A 17,993-nucleotide genomic window follows, 5' to 3' on the forward strand; every position below is an offset into this window, starting at 1 on the left:
ACCTTTAATAGCGCAGTCCTCAAAGATGACAATTAACTGACAAATGTAGTGAAAGTTGTCCAACTGATGACCATAAGAGTGGTCTCCAGGCCTATTCAAAGGTTCCCATTAACAAAAGATGTCCATTAGCAAAATTTCTTGAGATTCTTGAAGATTCAATGAGTGTTTTTCAAGGATGCTTAAAATTATGCCCTCGAGAATCTCTCAAACTACTCAGTTCTGTAGCTAAGAACCTTCAAGATTCATGAGGGCTCTAAAGGATGAAAGGATGCCTCCAAGGATCTTTCAAAGAAGTTGGCTACTGTAGGATATTGATCCTCAATAAATTGTCCAGGATCCTTTAAAAAATCTTGCTAAGATCTTCTTACGTCCTAAAAATTATTTTACCAGAATCTTACAAGTATCAAAGCTCCTTTAATTTGAGGATCCACTTCAAGGAGTTTTCCGTGAAACCTATATAAGGAGTCATAAATCCTTAAGTATTTTTGCAGAAACTGTCATGTTATATAGGCCTGCCTGTAAAGAATAATTATAACACGCATTGTGGGCACAGTATCAGTCACCATCGACCTCTAATAGTATATGGTATATTTTTTAACACAGTTGCAGCAATCAAAAAATTTAAATGTTTTAAGGGAAGATAAGATGGCCTTTCATTTCTTAATTTTAATTTCCGTCCGTGTTTGTTATTCGGTGAGCCTGTTTATGTTGGAATTAGAACCAAAACTGAGTTCGGGTCGGGCAGGGAAATAATAAAAAATGACGACTCACCTAACCCTTTACCAGCAGCTGGTCAAAAATAAAGGTCACGTTCTATGAAGTGCTTTTTAGCTCTCGAGCCAAACGAATGTCATGACCGATTAAGTAACAGTTATCAGGGGGCGCAAAATCACTTTTTTCTTTCTCTTTTTTTTTTTTGCGAAATTCATAAACTAAAGTTAATCGACTGGCCATCCTTTTTAGCTTAACACTTTTCACAATTTTTGGGTTTGTGGAAAACATTGCTTGTGGGTAACGTATGCGCTGGTCACGCTGTGCGAGCACAAGTCAAGAAATTTTAATTTTACTTTTGAACAAATATAAATTTCAAAAAAATGAAATCAATTACAATATACGACATAGAGGATTATTGTTCGTTTCAACTTATCTTGGTGGAAGCACGTAAAGGCAGGGAAATAAGACCGAAATTATGCAGCCTTATTGCGGCTAATCTAAAATGGAGGATTAACTAATAATAATAAATAATAAATAGAAAACTTATGTTGCGCATATACAATGGAAATATTTTCATATGCGCATAACAGACGATAGGATAAAAAAATCCAAGATTGCTAACGTAATTTGTCACCCATGATATTAATAGGTAATCAAATGGTATACTTGTGAAATTAGGGAATAATTTCACTTGCGTTTTGTCCAAATCCTAATAATTTCCCGAGCCTTTAAAACGCGCGTGAAATTATTTCCTAATTTCACTCGTCACCATTTGATTACACATACAAATTTTACAGGGCAAAACTCGCCCCACGTAAGGGAAACAGGAAATTTTTGCCTGAAGAATCAGGAATTCGAAAAATTTTGCTTGTGGAATTCGGAACACTGGTTTTTTGAATCCGAAATACAGGTCAAGGAATCTGGAATCCCAACGATTGGGATCCTTAATCCAAGTTCCATTGACAAAAAACCCGGATAACCCATGGTGTGAATTCCATTATTAATTATGTTTTTAACGCAAGGGAATCCAAGACAGTCCTGGATTCTGCATTCTGGGGGGATAAAACGTTAAAAAAATAATTTATGTTTTAAAACTCAGCTCCGCTGGATCCAGTTGGTGGCCCCTCTTCTCGCCTGACGTCTGTTCTATGCTTACTACAGCTACTCTAGACAAGTCTGAGGGTGCTTACCAAAAGTCAGAACACCGGTGCCGGCCGGACCGGTGATTTTCAGAATGAAAGATAAGTCTTTTCTCGAAATTTTCACTAAAACTGTCATTTCGGTGTATACCACGTATCATATGACTGAATACCTTATTATAGGAAATTACCGCTTCATGAAATTAAGGAATTGGAACTTAAATTACCGCGAATTTAATGTAAAACAACAACAAAGGAAATTAACGCGAAAGAGAGGATACCATTTTGAAATGAAGGAAATTAACGCGACGTTCACAACTAAGAAACCAAACTTGTTGAGACAAAAGGAACAAAGTTAATAACTTGCAATCCGTAATTGAGACTTTGTTCTTGGTACTTTCCCCAAACGTAGGGAGGGAGTCAAGCAAAGAAATCTGGTCTCTTCGAGGGATCTGCTTCACAATTTCACCGATACTGACGGGTGTTCACCCTCATAAAATACCACTTTTTCCAAAGTGTCAAGAATGTCAAATGTAAATCGACGAGAGTTTGGGGCGAAAATAATGGAAATTAACGTTTAAAAAAATTAACGCGACCTGAAATAATACGAATTTTCGAAATTCGCGTTAATTTCCTATAATAAGCTAGTACTGATATATATCTTTACAACTGCATTGGTCTGGTCGGCCAGCTCTGACGAATGCATGGTAAGCGCCCTAGTTTATATCAATTCATACCACAAGTATCTTGAACTCGCTTGCTTGTTTATACACCACAGCTATGCGACCATCCGCACTAACTGCAATACCTCGTAAGTAAACTACATCAATTTCGTTGTGCTCAATGCTCCGCACAATTTCGCCATTTTTGGTGTAAATCATGATTTGCAGGCGACGTTCTGCTCCTCTTTCAATACCAGCTACAACGAAATGTTCACTCGCTTGATGGAACGTCGTTTGAGGGTAGTGGTACGATTTTTGCACAGTGAACTTAGAAAGCCGTTTCCCCTCTTCACTAAAGGTGTAAACATGATGCGAATCACCCTCGTGGTCCGCTACTATGATACATCCGTCATTAGCAGCGGCAATGGATGAAGCGCCTTTCAAGATGCCTTCTCCAAAACGATTAACAAACTGACCGTCTTTCTCATACACGTCAACCACGTAGTGCCCGCCAATCATCCCTCCGCGTACCAGCACTTTGTCGTTGTCGCTTATTGCGAGTGAAGAACATCCAAAAGACCATGACCTGAACCCACCCCTGAGAGGAAGAAATTGATCCGACGTTTTTAAGTATACAAAAGACTTTTCTTCGTCAGCTCCAGGCATCTTGAGTGTCAGGAGAACGTAGATATTGTCTTTCTTGTCAGTCGCCACATCATGAATTAATCCATCTTTGTAATCTTTTGCCTTCTCGTTAGCCCCGGGGTAGAATGAGTATAAAAACTTTCCAGTACTGTCAAACGCCTTTACGTTACGATCGTTATAGTCGGTAACAATAAAGCCCCCCTGCGTGTTTGTTGCCACTCCACCAGGCTGCTTCAGCCTCTGTTTCTCTTCCCCTTCCTGACCAAATGACCAGCGCGCGGAGAAGTGGTTCATTCCTCGCTTTCGTAGAGTATTAGCAACCCTTTCGTCAATCATTGGATTAACATTCGTACTTCCGTTGTCAATATCAATACAAGGCCAGGTTTGTGTGATGTCTTGTAATTCTTTGTTGCCAAAACCATAAACGATACACGTTACATCATAGATGACGCGATTTACACGACATATAGCTGTAATGATTTCTCTGCGTTCATCTTTGCTGAACCAGCCACGAAGACCCTTCTTAAGTTCGACGGAAAAACAATTTTGAACCGCTGGTAGTGAGTGCAATCTTTCAATGCACAATCTGCAAGCTGATAAAGCGGCTGTAGGATTGTCTACTGTTTCCAGCACCGTAGCCATAACTCGGTATCCCATTGCCGCGATGCGGTCGGAAGGTTTTAATGCTTCGTCATTAAACGCTTCTGTTGCTTTCCTACGAGAATCTTCGAACCTTTTCTTGGCTCTAGAAAGATTTGATGTTGAGGCTTCATCCATGCTTTGGGTCAGTTTCAAGTTGGACATTGCCTGAGGTAGAGAAACCACATTATCTTCAACATCGTACCCTGGTGAGTATTCCAATTGAGGCAGATCATACAATAAAGTAATTCCTTCTTCAAAGAAGTCGATTGCCGCCAGGAGATCTTTCCTTGCCAGGCCATCCAACTTCGATTTGACATCATGGATTTCTCGAACAATCACATCACGCAACTTTTGATCAGTAATATCTCCTTGCTTTAGCTTTTCGGCAGCAGCATCGCGGCCTTTTTCCACAAGCAATCCAACAGTCGCGTTAAAAACAGCTGTTAATAGTGAAGCCATTGATACGACGGTGCATACGCTGATTCACTTTTTCATCTGTAATTCAAAATGATACGCACGAGTAGTATTGCGCAAGGGAAACATTGAAATTTCCTAGTCGTTACGTATTTCGTGTTGACAGCCACGGAAAACACAAAAAAGGACAAGAGTATTGCCCCTTTCGGAACTAAACAACAGAACACAAATTTAAAAAAATATATATTTTAATTAATCTTAAATATTTAAAGGAAAACGGTGAAGTCAATTTAGAAATTCAATTTATTCTGAACTCTTCGTGTTACGCAATTCCTAAATCACACCAAAATAATCACTTGTCACGTAACATTACATTCAAGCAATTCAAATAATTTCAAATGAAGATATAATCGTCACAATAGACTTCTTTCCGAAGTAGGTCCTGTGATTATACTCTAGGAAACTCTTTTATTTATCAACGTGAAAGTTGCTCCCCTGGGAATTCTTGGCGGGGTCTACGAATCCTGACCTTATGTTAGACCAAAAATGTCACTTTCAACACCCGTTGTCAGACCATTCATACCCATTCTGACCAGGAGGTGGTCAGAAAATGCAACATTACATTCTACATAAAACAAAAATTATGTCATCATTGCTGAGATTAAAACCACGACAAAAAGAATTATTAACATCCATTTCGAATTCGCATATTACGCTTTCCTTCTTATTCATCTGCGAATTGAAACGACGAACACATTGATACACAACCGTAGCTCCTTTCTCAAACCATTCCCGATTTCAGACTCTGATCAAGACCAAACTGGGCAAAAACTATACCCGTTTTCAGACCAAAACGGTGCATGTACCGAACTTGTGGGGCACAAAATAACTCGCATAAATCATAAATCTTTCTTTTATTTAAATCACCATCCGTTCGTACTTTGCCTCTCCGACAGATCTCAACAAAAGGTAAATTTGCACTACAGTCGACTCTCTCTTAACGGACACCTCTGTAAAACGGACACCTAGAGTTGGTCCCTGCCTTTCTTTACTCCTTTTATTTGACTTTCTATAAGACGGACATCTCTCTAGGACGGACAGCTAATGCCGGTCCCAAAGGTGTCCGTCTTAGAGAGAGTTGACTGTACTCTCTTTTTCAGCTACTCCGATTTCAAATGTCAATCAAAAAAGGATAACACTAATACGATACTAATGCCGTGTTCAGACTTGAGCGTGCTACCGAGGTATTGGAGTTAACTCACCGCACATAGGTAAATATTTTGCGCGTGTAAACGCCAACTGATACCCTGGTAAACACCGCTCAAGACAATAGAAAGTTAACTAAGGTAAACGTTCGGTTTACCCTGCGAGCAGGCATGGTTAAGGTCGGTAACCAAGGTTTGGATGACAGATACATCCGCTTGCGGTCGCATAGAATTTCACATCCTGTGGTGTCGGGATTGCGTCAGTCTCATTCGATCACGTTTTCGACCAGATTTCCACGTTTGGTTTCGATCTACGAAGAAGTTATGGCAAAAAACAAAGACACAAATCTTTACGAATGCGACCAACCGGAAAGGTAAAGTTAACACCATAGTATAGCAGAATTGGTTTCTCGGCCACGACCACGCACGTCTAACGCGCCTTGTCTTGCGAAGGACAATTTGTAGCAGAATTAATCGCTTTCTCCTCGACCTCTTTAGGTGCTGCAAAAGTAAGAGCTGCTGCAATCTCGATTTGCTGATCAAGAACAAGAAAATAAAACGCGAGGACTACAAGAGCCACAGCTTCTCTTACGTGAGCATTTTATGCGTGGATTTAGAATTTGTTGCCAATTCGATTAGATTGTGATTGATGACAGATTTACCTTAGTTATTTAAGCCCGTATAAACACTGTACAAATGTAGAGTGTAAACACAGCCTAAAAGAGTCACATCCGGTTTAAATGAGTGTCACGACATTTCCGGTCACGTTCCGGTCATGCAAAAACCCTACCCATTAAGGCGGCACCTGACTACAGCGGTATATGAACCCCGGGTGTTTTCCCTCTACACTGAAAAAAAAAACATAAATGTGATGCGAATCACTTCCGTGGTGAACTACTCTGATAGTCGGTGATACTTCCGTTATATTAGGGCTTATTAGCAGTGGCAATGCATGAAGCGCCTTCCAACATGGCATGGCTGAAAACACGTTTTAGGCTCAGTCCAGAAAGTTCATGAAATGCATTTTGAGCGGCCTTTTTAAAGAGGAAGTCCTTAGATAACAACGACCGAAACCGGGTTGAGCCTGCGATACCAAAAACGTCATGCGGTCTTGTCCATAGTTTTGTACCAAAATGGCACTCAGAGGAACCGTTTTGCCGCGCTAGTGTTGCAGAGCTGTGAAGTTGCACATGCATGTACAAGATTAAAAAAGGTGAGTCTATTCAACGAATAAAAGGAGTTTTTTTCCTGATCCATTCATGACTTTGCTGTAATAATGATATTTGCTTCAAAGTCGAAATATTTGACAAAATGAGTGAACCTGGTTCAGGTCGTTGTTATACGATTAACAACGACCTGAACCAGGTTTGAAAAACAAAGGGGTATCACATCAAAATATTTGAGAAAAAGTCACAATACGTTTTTATCAACTTGAAGCCTCTTAGTCAAGATATAGGCATACAACTAAATGCATAAAGACATGAAATTCTTTGTTTGGTACATTGTATTTAATATCTTTCTTGTCATTGGCTGAACCCACACTTAATAAACAATATCATTGCATGAGGTTTTTGAGATATCCGGAATAATAATATAATAATAATATTGTTTTATTATACATTGATTTGAAGAAAATAACGCCAAACATATCGTTGCAAGGAACCTAAATTGATTAATATTATTGTTATTGGGAATCATGCATTGCGCGCACAACCTACAGATTAGTCAGTTATCTGCAGCAGATAACTGACTAATCTGTATGTAGCAACTTTCACCTTGATTATACCTAACTTTGCAACAAACTCATGCAATAACCACTATTTAAGAATAATTAAGCTTAATTAATATAAATAGAAACAATTTTCTGTTAATAATTATTTACTTTCCTTTTTAATGACTTCTGAACTAGGAAACTCAACTAAACTGACAAGTAGGTAGCACTTGTGCTTCGTAAGTTTCTTTTCGTTTGTGGTTAATAATTCCTCAAACTAATTACTAAATCATAAGAAAAATACGAACACAATCAATGATTCATGCATGTTTGGAGATTGGGTTAAAATTTTATCATTCATGCATTCTTAATAATTTGTGGAGGATTAATATTACACATGAGGAAATATTTTATGGAAGTATCTATGAAACAATTTGAAGTTGACCAGGAATATATGTTGCTGTGTGTCAAGGCTCTTTCTAGTGTTCTATCTTGTGTCGAAACACTGTGTCTCATATTTTACAGATAACATAAACTAAAGAGTAACCTGGCAACCACTTCAATTCTTTGATACAATGAGTAGTCAATATTGCTCCTTTAATACAGGGCATGTTTCCATAGAACTGTTACCATATTGTTTTTTCCACTTTTTTGTATGCCAATTATGTGATATGTTTTGACCAGTATTGGTACTCTTAGATGAAACCTTGCAATATTTGGTCGTGAACTTTTCTTCGCATTGAAGGCATGTCATCCTGTTAAAAAGAATATAAAAGGTGAAATAAAATAATTTGTTTACAAAAGCCTTTGGTTTGTGTTACGATACAGGTATACTTGCCTGTTTAAATGTGGGGAGATCCCCTCTGCTCAAGAATTCAGCAAACTAAAAGTGTAAACAATAATAATTTAATTTCATTATGGCCTTCTATTAATTTCTGAGTCATTCCAATGCAGTCAACATAGTGGTCAAAACTTACCATGCAAACAAACATGCCACAATCATAGGCATTGTCCTGTTTTGGTATATCCTGGAAAAAATATATAAGTATTATTACCCACAAGATTCATGATCTGTTCTTTTGAACCTTATAAAAGTTTTATTTAAGACTGATGATACCAATATGACACAGCTTTATGCACAGTGATACCTGTGGATATTGATCGAGCCATTGTTCTTCCAGGAAGGTTCTTCCTCGTTTGACACTTTCTTCCTTCAAAAAACTCCTACAATGATGGAGGCAAATATTTCTGTTACTGTTTGTCTTAAAAAGCACAAAAACTAAATTATCACTGTGAAACATAGGCACCAAAACACTTGTTAATTACCTGAGATTCTCGTAGAAGGCGCAATTAGCAGATGACTTCATAGAATCCCAGTAAGATATAACCTTTGAGCCGAAATCCACCACCTAATAATAGCACAGTTAAACTTATGTTAATATTAATTAAGGTACAGTTAGGCAGAGTGGACGCTTTAATCAGATAAATGCATGGTTTTCAGACATTTAAACTTTACTCTGTACACACCCCAAGGACCCAGTGACCAGGTAGATGAACTGGAATGAAGATCTTGTCATATTCAAATATGTTGATCTATGGAGGACACAGTAAAAGAGTAATGTTAATAATGTCCTTTTTTTTGAGATGTTCCCAATTTGGCCTTATTGAATGCTTAAGGAACTAAGCATAAAAACTTTGAAAATGTAACATGTACCAGAAAAGCTCAATGCATTTCCCATATAGATTAGAGAATTTACAAGGATTTGACTAGAAATGTCACTAATTTATACTGATTTTAACATTTGAACTGAGTCACTCAGCCTTCATTAGTCTGGTTGATTTTGCAAGATGACATTATTATGGTCACATTGACCATCAACCATCATGTGATTAGAGTGGGGTATTAATACCTTCTTTGTCCACTTGGCAAGCCACTTTGCTCCACATGTAGACAACTTTTTATAGAAGAAAGTATTCATACACAGGACTTTAGGCATGTTTGATTTCTAGAAAGAGACCAAAACCCAAGCAGTAGTTAATTACTTTATTTTTGTTATGGTTTCAAACTCTTACTGAAAGTGTTGATTATTATGTAAATTGACTGACCTCCTTGGATCTCTGATTGATTAGTTCTAAGTAGAAATTGATAATCTAAAAGCAAAGGAAAAGGTTGAAATTAATATTATTATAAAAAAAAGTTAAGGTGAATTTCCACCGTTGCCCAATTTTTAGGGTTGTACTCATTTAAATTTTAGTTGCATAGATAATATAGAAGCCATGTATGGCTGCACAGAAACAGTAAACTTTGAGCGAGGTTAGACTTTTCATTAATGCGCAATTGTTCATACATTGCCTCCATTTTATTTATGTACATAAAATTCTCAGGTCTACACACTTCAAAATTAAAGAAATGTGTCCTATAATATGATGTTGTAAGTTTAGTTTCAGTTTTTACTTTTTCAAGTTCAAAGGGGTACCTGATCATTAAGCTCTTCCCCATCATGAAGTCTATTTAAGTCTTGGCTTGTGAGCGTGATGTTGAATTTATTGAGTACTGCTTCTGCTTCTTTGGTGTCCCATTTTGTAGACTGAAAGTAGCAGAATATTACTCATTGGAGTAATGCATTTCATTTTCAAAAGTGAAATAAAAGGTTATGACCCATAATGTATTACACAAATTAATATTAATGAATGGAACAGGAAAATAAAAATGTTCAAAATAAAATTTCAAAGAAATTTCCTTCTTCACTTATTAATAACAATTCTTTACCTTTTTATCTGCTGTTTGACCAATGTTGAGTCCTCCTGGCCTTTTCCTGCATGCTTGCTGGATCATCTCACTACAACCAAAGTGGAATGTAAACAACATCACTATCTGTATAATAAGATTATTCAACAAAACAAAAAAGTTGGGTCAAGTTTACCAGCATGCTTAATCAAAATTAATATGGATGTTTCTCACTGATGTCCAAGTGAGTATTGCCTTGGTCATAAGCTCATCTTTTTTGAATATAATGGAGTGTACTATGCGTCGTGAGTTGTTTTCTTACCTTTGAAAAGAAATTTCCTTTTCTTCAGATGATACTCCACTGGTCATCCTAGACAAACAGCTGTTTTTTTGTGGTTGGCCATAATCTTTGTTGGATATGACAACAGGTAGCAACTCAAAGGAACGATCAGCCATGGATAAGCTGTCCACTGACTCTTGAATGGCAGTCTCCAAACCATTTTGTCCAACAAAGGTTCTGACATGGTTTACTAATGAATCTACTGTAGGGAAGGACATAATCACTGCAGTTCCATTTCCATCCACAAACCCCTTCTGATTTCTTGCGTGAGGGTCAAACAGATTGTAATAACCATCTGGTAGCTTACAAACAGCCAATGTAAATTCCAGGAACCTCAGCAAAGTGCCTGAGTTGTTTAGCAGGGCATTTTGTAATGCTACCTTCAGAGGTAAAAATGGTGGGTTGCTTGACAAGGAGAAGATATCACCACTGAGTATCCCTTGAGGGAATAGAATGGAGTCGCCTTCCCCCAACAGTTTAACAGCCTTTGAGACATCTTCAAATGACAACCTCTCCCCTGGGCATTTTAGGGCTTTGGTTAAAGCTGTATGTAGTTTATCTCCAACACTCAGAACTGCATCAATTGTTGCTTTGCTTTGTTTTTCACCAGGACTTGTTAGGTAATGAAGCAGGAAGGTTAAACTATTGCTTGTGCATTGCTTGCCCCTGTTACTATCAGAGAATTTGTCATTCTGCTGGCTCATGGATCCTTGAACAACTTTAACAGGAACAAACTTCTTTTCTGCAGGGGATGGCTGTCCCTCTGTTGATTGCTGTAGCAGTGAAGGGAATGACAATAGGTCAGAATATAATGGATTATCATTGCCAAGAGTTGCATGCATCTGTGGTGTGGGAAATGAAGGTTGCTTTGGCATGGGGACTGCAGGTGTTGTACCTTCCCCCTCAAGTACCTCAGGTTGGCCTGGCAGTGAAGGAGATACTGATATTTTTGGCTGACATACAGGTGCTGATTCTGTTCTCTTGGCCTGAGCCATCTGTGGTAGTAATAAGGGAGGCGCCGATGAAGCTGGATCTATTGTCTCGGTTTGAGCCGTTTTTTGTGAGAGCGACGGAGTTGCAGTTCTTCTTGGTACAGACGCCGCTCTTCTCTCTTTTTTCTTGCTTGACATGCTTTGACTAAGCTTTGGTAGATGTAGTTTTCTTTTCCGGTTTTCGTTGTTTGTTGTCTTGGCCTTCCTCAGTTTCTTTCGAGGGGGGAGGTCGGCATACTTCACGGCAGTTAACACTCTCTTGTTGGTCTTTACTTTTCTCTGGCAATTTTTTTCTAACAAAAGCCCACTCTCTGATGGAACTTGGGGGCGAAAGCTAATAAGACTTGCTGTTAGTGAAGCCTTCAGATCTTCAAGGGCGTCCTCTTTCTCACACAGGTATGTCAAATCTCTAAGTTGGGTGAGGAGCTCCCTACATTGGAGGGCTTTCTTCTTCACATTCAAGGCTGTATTCTTCTTTGTTTCTGTTATTTTATTGACAGTTGTCTCTAGAGATTCATTTTCTTCCACTTCACATTCAGTTTCTTCAATATTATGGTTAGTAGTTTGGGACATTGATATATTATTTCCCATGACTGACTCCTCATTTTCAAGTTGAAAAAATGGGCTTAGCCTGTAAAGGGAAGAAAGGGAGTCCCAGCTGTACTCAGGCGCAAAATTGCGAAAGATGGCACACATGTGCTTGCAGGGTAGGTGGTGCTCCGTCCAGTCTGGGCAGGTACAAAAGGGCATGCTGTTGTCGTCTCCAAAGCAGGCTTTGTATGTTGACTTTTGATTCTCACTTTTAATTGTAAAGGTTGGTGTTTGATCTGGAAGGACTTCAATGTCTTCTTTGGGTACATTGAGAGAACTGTCCAGACGCATTCTGACATGGTCAACAAATGCACGTGTGCGGTTGTGGAGCCACTGTGGAAGTGATTGGTTATACTGCTTGAACTCCCCAGAGTAACGTTGATTTAATGATAGATAGCTGCAAGGTAATTTAAGTATTCTGTTTTCTTTTGGTATGACATGTGACTGAGCATGCTAAGTCTGAATAACAAGCATACACCTCAGTAAATAAAACTGCCCTTAAGTGGGCCTGGTTGTTAGCTGCAGTTGTCCTGTACAGCCAGTATTTGTAAGCGGTTCTTATCTAAACTAGCAATTTAGAGATAGGCACACAGGGAAACTGCGCACCTCCTACAGTCATAGATGTACTTGATGGTGGAAAATTTAATCACATTTCAACCAAATGAAAATAATGTGCATTTGTTCTCTTGTGTTTTTCTGACAGTATGTGTACATGTAGGTTATGGTGCCAACACAGAAGAATGCTCATCATTGTCAAAAACTCTACTCCTGTGTAAGAATTGGCCTAAGAGCAGTGTTAAACTTTGCCATGCAGGATGAGAAAAAATAACAGAATCAGATCAAACCAAGTTAGTAGACAGTTTGCAGCATTCTTCATCAATGTCTTAGCCACTAACTTATAGAGTACAAGCGGTCAAGTACTGCTACAGTTACTGTCCAGTAAGGAAATGCGGGAAATGCAATGTATGAAAGAATAGATCTACTGATGGAAAGTAAAATAGTATACTGTTACATAAAACAAACCTTCGGAAACTTGAAGGTAGAAACTGTGTCACTAGCACTGTGAGCATCCCTGAAAGGCTTGTATCACGTTGCTTAGCAAGGAAGTCGTACTTGAATGACCTGTTCTGTCTTTCAATACCATTATTGGTATTGATTGCCCGTTGAATCGATCTTTGCGATAAGCCCAAACCCATCTCTTTATGAATAAGTAGGAACAAAATACCGTACATAAGTGAGGTATATTAAGGAGAAGGATATGAAAAGAATATGTAAGCCTTCTAGTGTAGTCTGAGGTAAAATTGATAACAAAATATAATAAGTACCTTGGATTTTTACATGAAAATCATAAAATAATGGTGCAAGAATTTTGCCTTGGTCAGCACAGATGTAACATAATCAAACAATTAATAGATCGCCCTTTTATTTACCTTGTTCTCACAAAGCCACTTTTTTTCAAACCAGTTTCTGAGATCACTGTTGGTCTTCCAGTATTGACTTTCTTTTAGAGATTGTAATGCTGTCTCATAAGCAGTTTCTGTGGGAGCCTTTGCTAGTTTCTTCAACAAAGCTAGGACTTCCTCTTTGCCCTGTACTAGTCCATGGCTGGACGTGTTTAACCATCGTTGCCAGGCTTGGAGGCGATGGAAGTCACTGATGTACACAGTGCATTCTAACATTCAAAAACATAGGCTGTAATTAAGGAGGTCACACACTAGATGTGATATGGAAAAATTTGTAGAAAATGAATAATAGGGCAAGGTGAATAGGTTATTTTCCCCACCCAACTTACTACATGTATATGATTCAGGCTGATGATTCTCAACCAAAGCTGACCCATTTTGGGTAACTGCTCACCCACCCCATCCTTAACCCAACATTCCCATTCACTAACTCTCTTAGGGAAAACTTTCGGAGGGATAGGGTAGGTGAGCAGTTTCTCAGAATTTCAGTGATTATTGTGGAACTGTTTTCCTAATTAAATAAAGTATTTTAATGATAATCTCAAGTTTGTTATGTTACAAATTAATTTTTGGCAGCATTTTTAAAACTCACGGTTAAAAACTTCTTCAATTGCTTTAATTTCAGGATCGCTGAAGTCGGTCATAAAAAATCTTGGCGACCATTGTGGGTTCCACTCACGTAACACATCAAGTGCTTCAGCAATTGCCCGCCTGGTCTCGTGCTGTATGACAAATGATCCAACAACACAGTAATTGACATTAGTTTTGATGCACAAAAAGAATAGAGGAAGTGCATATCTGGAAGTTTTGTAGGTGGCATCAAGGAGGCAAATTTCATTGCCATATTTTTCGAGTAGTGTTCTCTGCCAGTGGGTTTGGTGAACAAACAGCAGATCAGTAGACTGTTTGTCAGCATGTAAATCTGCATCATTCATCTGCCACATGATGTCATCCTCCTCCAACACTACTTGTGCTGACTGAAAACTTTCTGATGCAGACTTTGTACTTGGTCGCAGAAAGAATTTATCTTGGGGGGATTCTTGTTGCCATTGAGCAATCTTATGGGCCAGTTCCTCTTGATCAATCTTGGAGTGACGCATCTGTATAGAGGCCGTGTACATGATGTTATATATGTCATTACGACTTGGGAAAAAACGGCGGTTACCAGGATCTGGCAGAGGTAAACCATCATAAAGCTCCTTCTTTACATAGAAGCCTAGATGCCTCTCCATCTCTGCAACGCTAGTGACACCATCTTTTACTAGTTCATTCACTTTCTTCACAACTCTGTCGTCAATGCGTTGCATTAATCCAGCTCTCTAGAATTAATAACATGTCATATTCGTTTATTAATAAATGAATTATTTCCAGAATTTTTGTCTGTTAACTTCTCTAAGTCTGGAGGTCAAAGGCTGAAGGGTGCCTAATGGGAAATTAAATTTTTTAAAGTGTGATCTTGTTTTTTTTCTGACTAGCGTTGTATTTCTCTGCACAAACCAGAATTCTGCACAAACCTGGCCAAAAGGATGGTTCTTGTGTTCATCAGTTTTTGGCAGAGAAATGTATATGCGATGTTCCCCCTCAGCTTTTCCCTGCTGCAAATCGCTCCTGAGCTTTTTTGATGCTTCTTCCTTTCTGGATTTTGTCTCTGATTCAATCTGTTATGAGTAAATAAATTTTTATGCAATTAATAATTATTCCATGATAAAGTGAGGGGTACTATAACCCATTTGGAATTTTAAAACTGATGTCCAAATCAGTACTTGATGTATGACATAATCTAAATTTTAGAGACAAGCATAAATAAGTCCTTAGTGATTAGTTATCTCTGCTCCAGTACATAGGTGATTAGTTTCACCAGAAAACAGAAGTCTAAGTGGTAGTAACAACTATTATCATTTCTACCATCATGGTCATTAGATGTAATTTATTGTAATTGGGGCAGTGCAGCCCCACCCCCTCCCCCCTCAGTTTTGACAACAAGCATACCAATTCTTCCAGGAGTATGCTGGGGTATATTGGGCAGGGGTTTACCTCTGGAGACCTGGAACCCTGGGCCTGTAAACTTCCACCAATTGATTCGATGCATGGAAACATTAGCATTTGCTCTCATTCCCAGTTTTCTAGTGTTCATATTATAATTTGTAGGAACAATGGTTATTGTTATTGTACTGTTACAATTTGATCCCAAACCTTGTATGTTGGGTATACAATAATTTCCCGCATGTGTATTTGAGCAGTGCAGTTGCACTTCTTAGTATTTTGCACCATGTATCTTCTTTTCCCACAATAATCATGATCTCCAGATGCCTGAAAAAAAAAAGCATCAGTAACAGAATTAGAGAAAACTGAGAGATGTTTAAAAGTGTTTGGAGTGGTGTTACAATGACATTTCTGATCCACCTATTTACAAGACTTCTGCTTTCATCAAAACCAGAGAAAATTATGTTCATTTGCATTAGTGCTATAGTTCCATTACCTTACCTTTTTTTTAGCATTTTTTTCCTTCAAGGCCTTGTTGCGATCAGGTCCATTTTGACATTCAAAAAGCTTGGCACCCAAGATGACAAAAGGAATGCCATCAAAGTTGAGATTTGTTCCCTTTGTTTGTTGTACATCTTTCCAAAAGATCCGATGTGAAGAATTAGACTGGTGATGGTCCTGACGATGATCTTAGAATAAAAAACGGCATAAGTGTTTTCATGTTTCACAGTATCACACAGCTTAGAACAAAGTGTCTTTTTTCCAGATTTAGTTCTTTAAAAATCAAGAGGTGTTAATTTTCAAAGAGGTCACTATTAGGGTATTCAGGACCGCCCCCCCCCCCCCCCCCCCTAGTTGGGGGTGGGGTGGAGGGTGCTGCTGAGTCCTTGGAACTCTGCAGCTGATCCTGACAAAATTAACAGAAAGGACCTTGCAATCCTCAGTGATAATTAAAAGCGAAGAGGGAGTTGAGTTTTGCTCCTAAGCTTGATTGAGAAAAAAGTAGAAAAAACTATATTGTCCCTGATTCAGAGATAAGGGTGATTTTCTTACCCTGTAGCAGTCAGAGTGACAACAAGCAAATCCTGTTAAGTGGCAGATGCCCATATAGAGCATAATTTATAGTGTATGCAAGGGAGTAACCTCTTATGACCAGGTAGGGGTCAGTCTACTGTGCACAATACATACGGGGGGGGGGGGGGGTACTGCCATACATGGACTATATAGGTATGTGCCGCTGTGAAGGGTATGGTTTTCAAGCAGTTTACTCTAGGATAGGGTAGAACATTTGGGTCTAGAATAAGGTATCATTTTTCAGGAAACTGATCAATTGGTTGAAGATTTTCTCTAGACTAGGGAAACAGCTACTCTAGGATAGGGAGATTTGGGGTGTTTACTCTAGTATAGGCTAGCAAAATTTAGCTGAATTAGCTCTGGTATAGGTTAAGGGTTCCAGGGTCCCAGCGGCACATCCCCACCCAGAAATTCCTAAAGTACCCCCCCCCCCTGGGAATGCATATTCCATCGATTTCCATAGTCGCTCGATCCCCCCCCCCCCCCCCAAAAAAAAAAAAAAAAATTCAGGTTATACAAATGTAAAAGTAGTGATTTTCAACCAAATGATTCTTCGTGAATTAATCAAGTTGTTCCCCAGTACTCATTCTTGAGGCATTATTAAAACATTGATATTGAAATAAGAATGCTCATTAAAAAGTACATTTATAGATATATGACATATATACCTTTAAGATTTCTTGTAATAGAAGTGCTTCCAAATCCCTTTGTTTGCTTAATAACGGTAAAGGTCGAAGTGGTGGCGACTTCATATGCTTTTAAAACCCTCATGGCGTCAACAAGGCTTGAGACATAACCAGAATAATCCGAGAACTTCTTGGTAAAAAGATCACTCCATGTGTTCGAATTTACCGCCATTTTCTTTTAACATGGAATATATGCATATTTTACCGAATAGCCGCAGACATAACAAACTGTCGTAGACCTCTACCCACCCTCCCTACCCTTCTAAACCTGGTCCAAGTCGTTGTTATTTAAATATTCCTCGTAGTATTTCTTAAATAACAACGAGCGAGGCTACGAGAAGGAACTCACACAAGGATACGATGTTCAGTTCATTTTATTAACAATTATACATAATTAATTTTATTTACTTGCGTCCTTACAATTATTCTCTGCACTAGCTGACAAAAATTCTAGAAGAAAGACTGCATTCTTAGCCCCACAAAACCTTCTCCGTGGCCGACATCAAGCCCGCCATTTTGGTACAAAACTATGGGCAAGACCGCATGACGTTTTTGGTATCGCAGGCTCAACCTGGTTTCGGCTGTTGTTATCTAAGGACTTCCTTTTAAAGAGGCTGTGTCAGCTGGAGAGCATGCGCTCTGAGGTTATGCAAATTACTATCAACTGTCAAAATTCTATTGTTTTTAACGCGTGACTTTCTCCATGTTCTCTGTCACGTCCAAGGCTCCGAATTTAGAGAGGTTAACAAGCAAAATGGGTTTAGATAAGGGATATTTCGATAGAATTTACGGAACGTTTCTTCTCGGGTTATGCTAGATCAAGAATAAAATTGTGACGACAATTTTACTTGTAGTTTTGAAGTAAAAACGCGTGCCATTCATAAAATAGAGCGCAAACAAAAATTCAACAACAACATATTGTCTTATTCAACAAAATAAATCGAAGTTGTATTTTACAAACGAGCTACAAAAGACGCTAGACCGAAGATAAAGACCAAGACTGT

At 38.6% G+C, this 17,993-nt stretch overlaps 1 protein-coding gene and 1 pseudogene across 1 annotated transcript; both read right to left on the reverse strand.

The window, feature by feature from the left end:
* Positions 1–6,463: 6,463 nt before the first annotated feature.
* Positions 6,464–9,766, reverse strand: LOC140931096 (sentrin-specific protease-like). Its single transcript, XM_073380845.1, has 9 exons — positions 9,610–9,766; positions 9,239–9,283; positions 9,043–9,138; positions 8,660–8,725; positions 8,459–8,541; positions 8,281–8,356; positions 8,110–8,160; positions 7,971–8,015; positions 6,464–7,887 (listed from the first exon to the last, which is right to left on the reverse strand). Exons 3-9 carry the CDS (start codon positions 9,127–9,129, stop codon positions 7,828–7,830), a joined length of 468 nt encoding a protein of 155 aa, XP_073236946.1. The 5' UTR covers positions 9,130–9,138; positions 9,239–9,283; positions 9,610–9,766; the 3' UTR covers positions 6,464–7,827.
* Positions 9,221–17,161, reverse strand: LOC140932273 (uncharacterized; annotated as a pseudogene).
* Between the last annotated feature and the right edge of the window lie 832 nt (positions 17,162–17,993).

The sequence above is a fragment of the Porites lutea genome, chromosome 3, assembly GCF_958299795.1.
Source record: "Porites lutea chromosome 3, jaPorLute2.1, whole genome shotgun sequence".
Lineage (NCBI taxonomy): Eukaryota > Metazoa > Cnidaria > Anthozoa > Scleractinia > Poritidae > Porites > Porites lutea.

Excerpts from the sequence above, each read along its gene's own strand:
- LOC140931096 (XM_073380845.1), bottom strand. The coding sequence starts at position 9,129 with ATGCCTAAAGTCCTGTGTATGAATACTTTCTTCTATAAAAAGTTGTCT. Across the intron at positions 8,726-9,042 it reads TTGCCAAGTGGACAAAGAAG|ATCAACATATTTGAATATGA; the intron begins GTATTAATACCC and ends TGTCCTCCATAG. Across the intron at positions 8,357-8,458 it reads GCCTTCTACGAGAATCTCAG|GAGTTTTTTGAAGGAAGAAA; the intron begins GTAATTAACAAG and ends CCATCATTGTAG.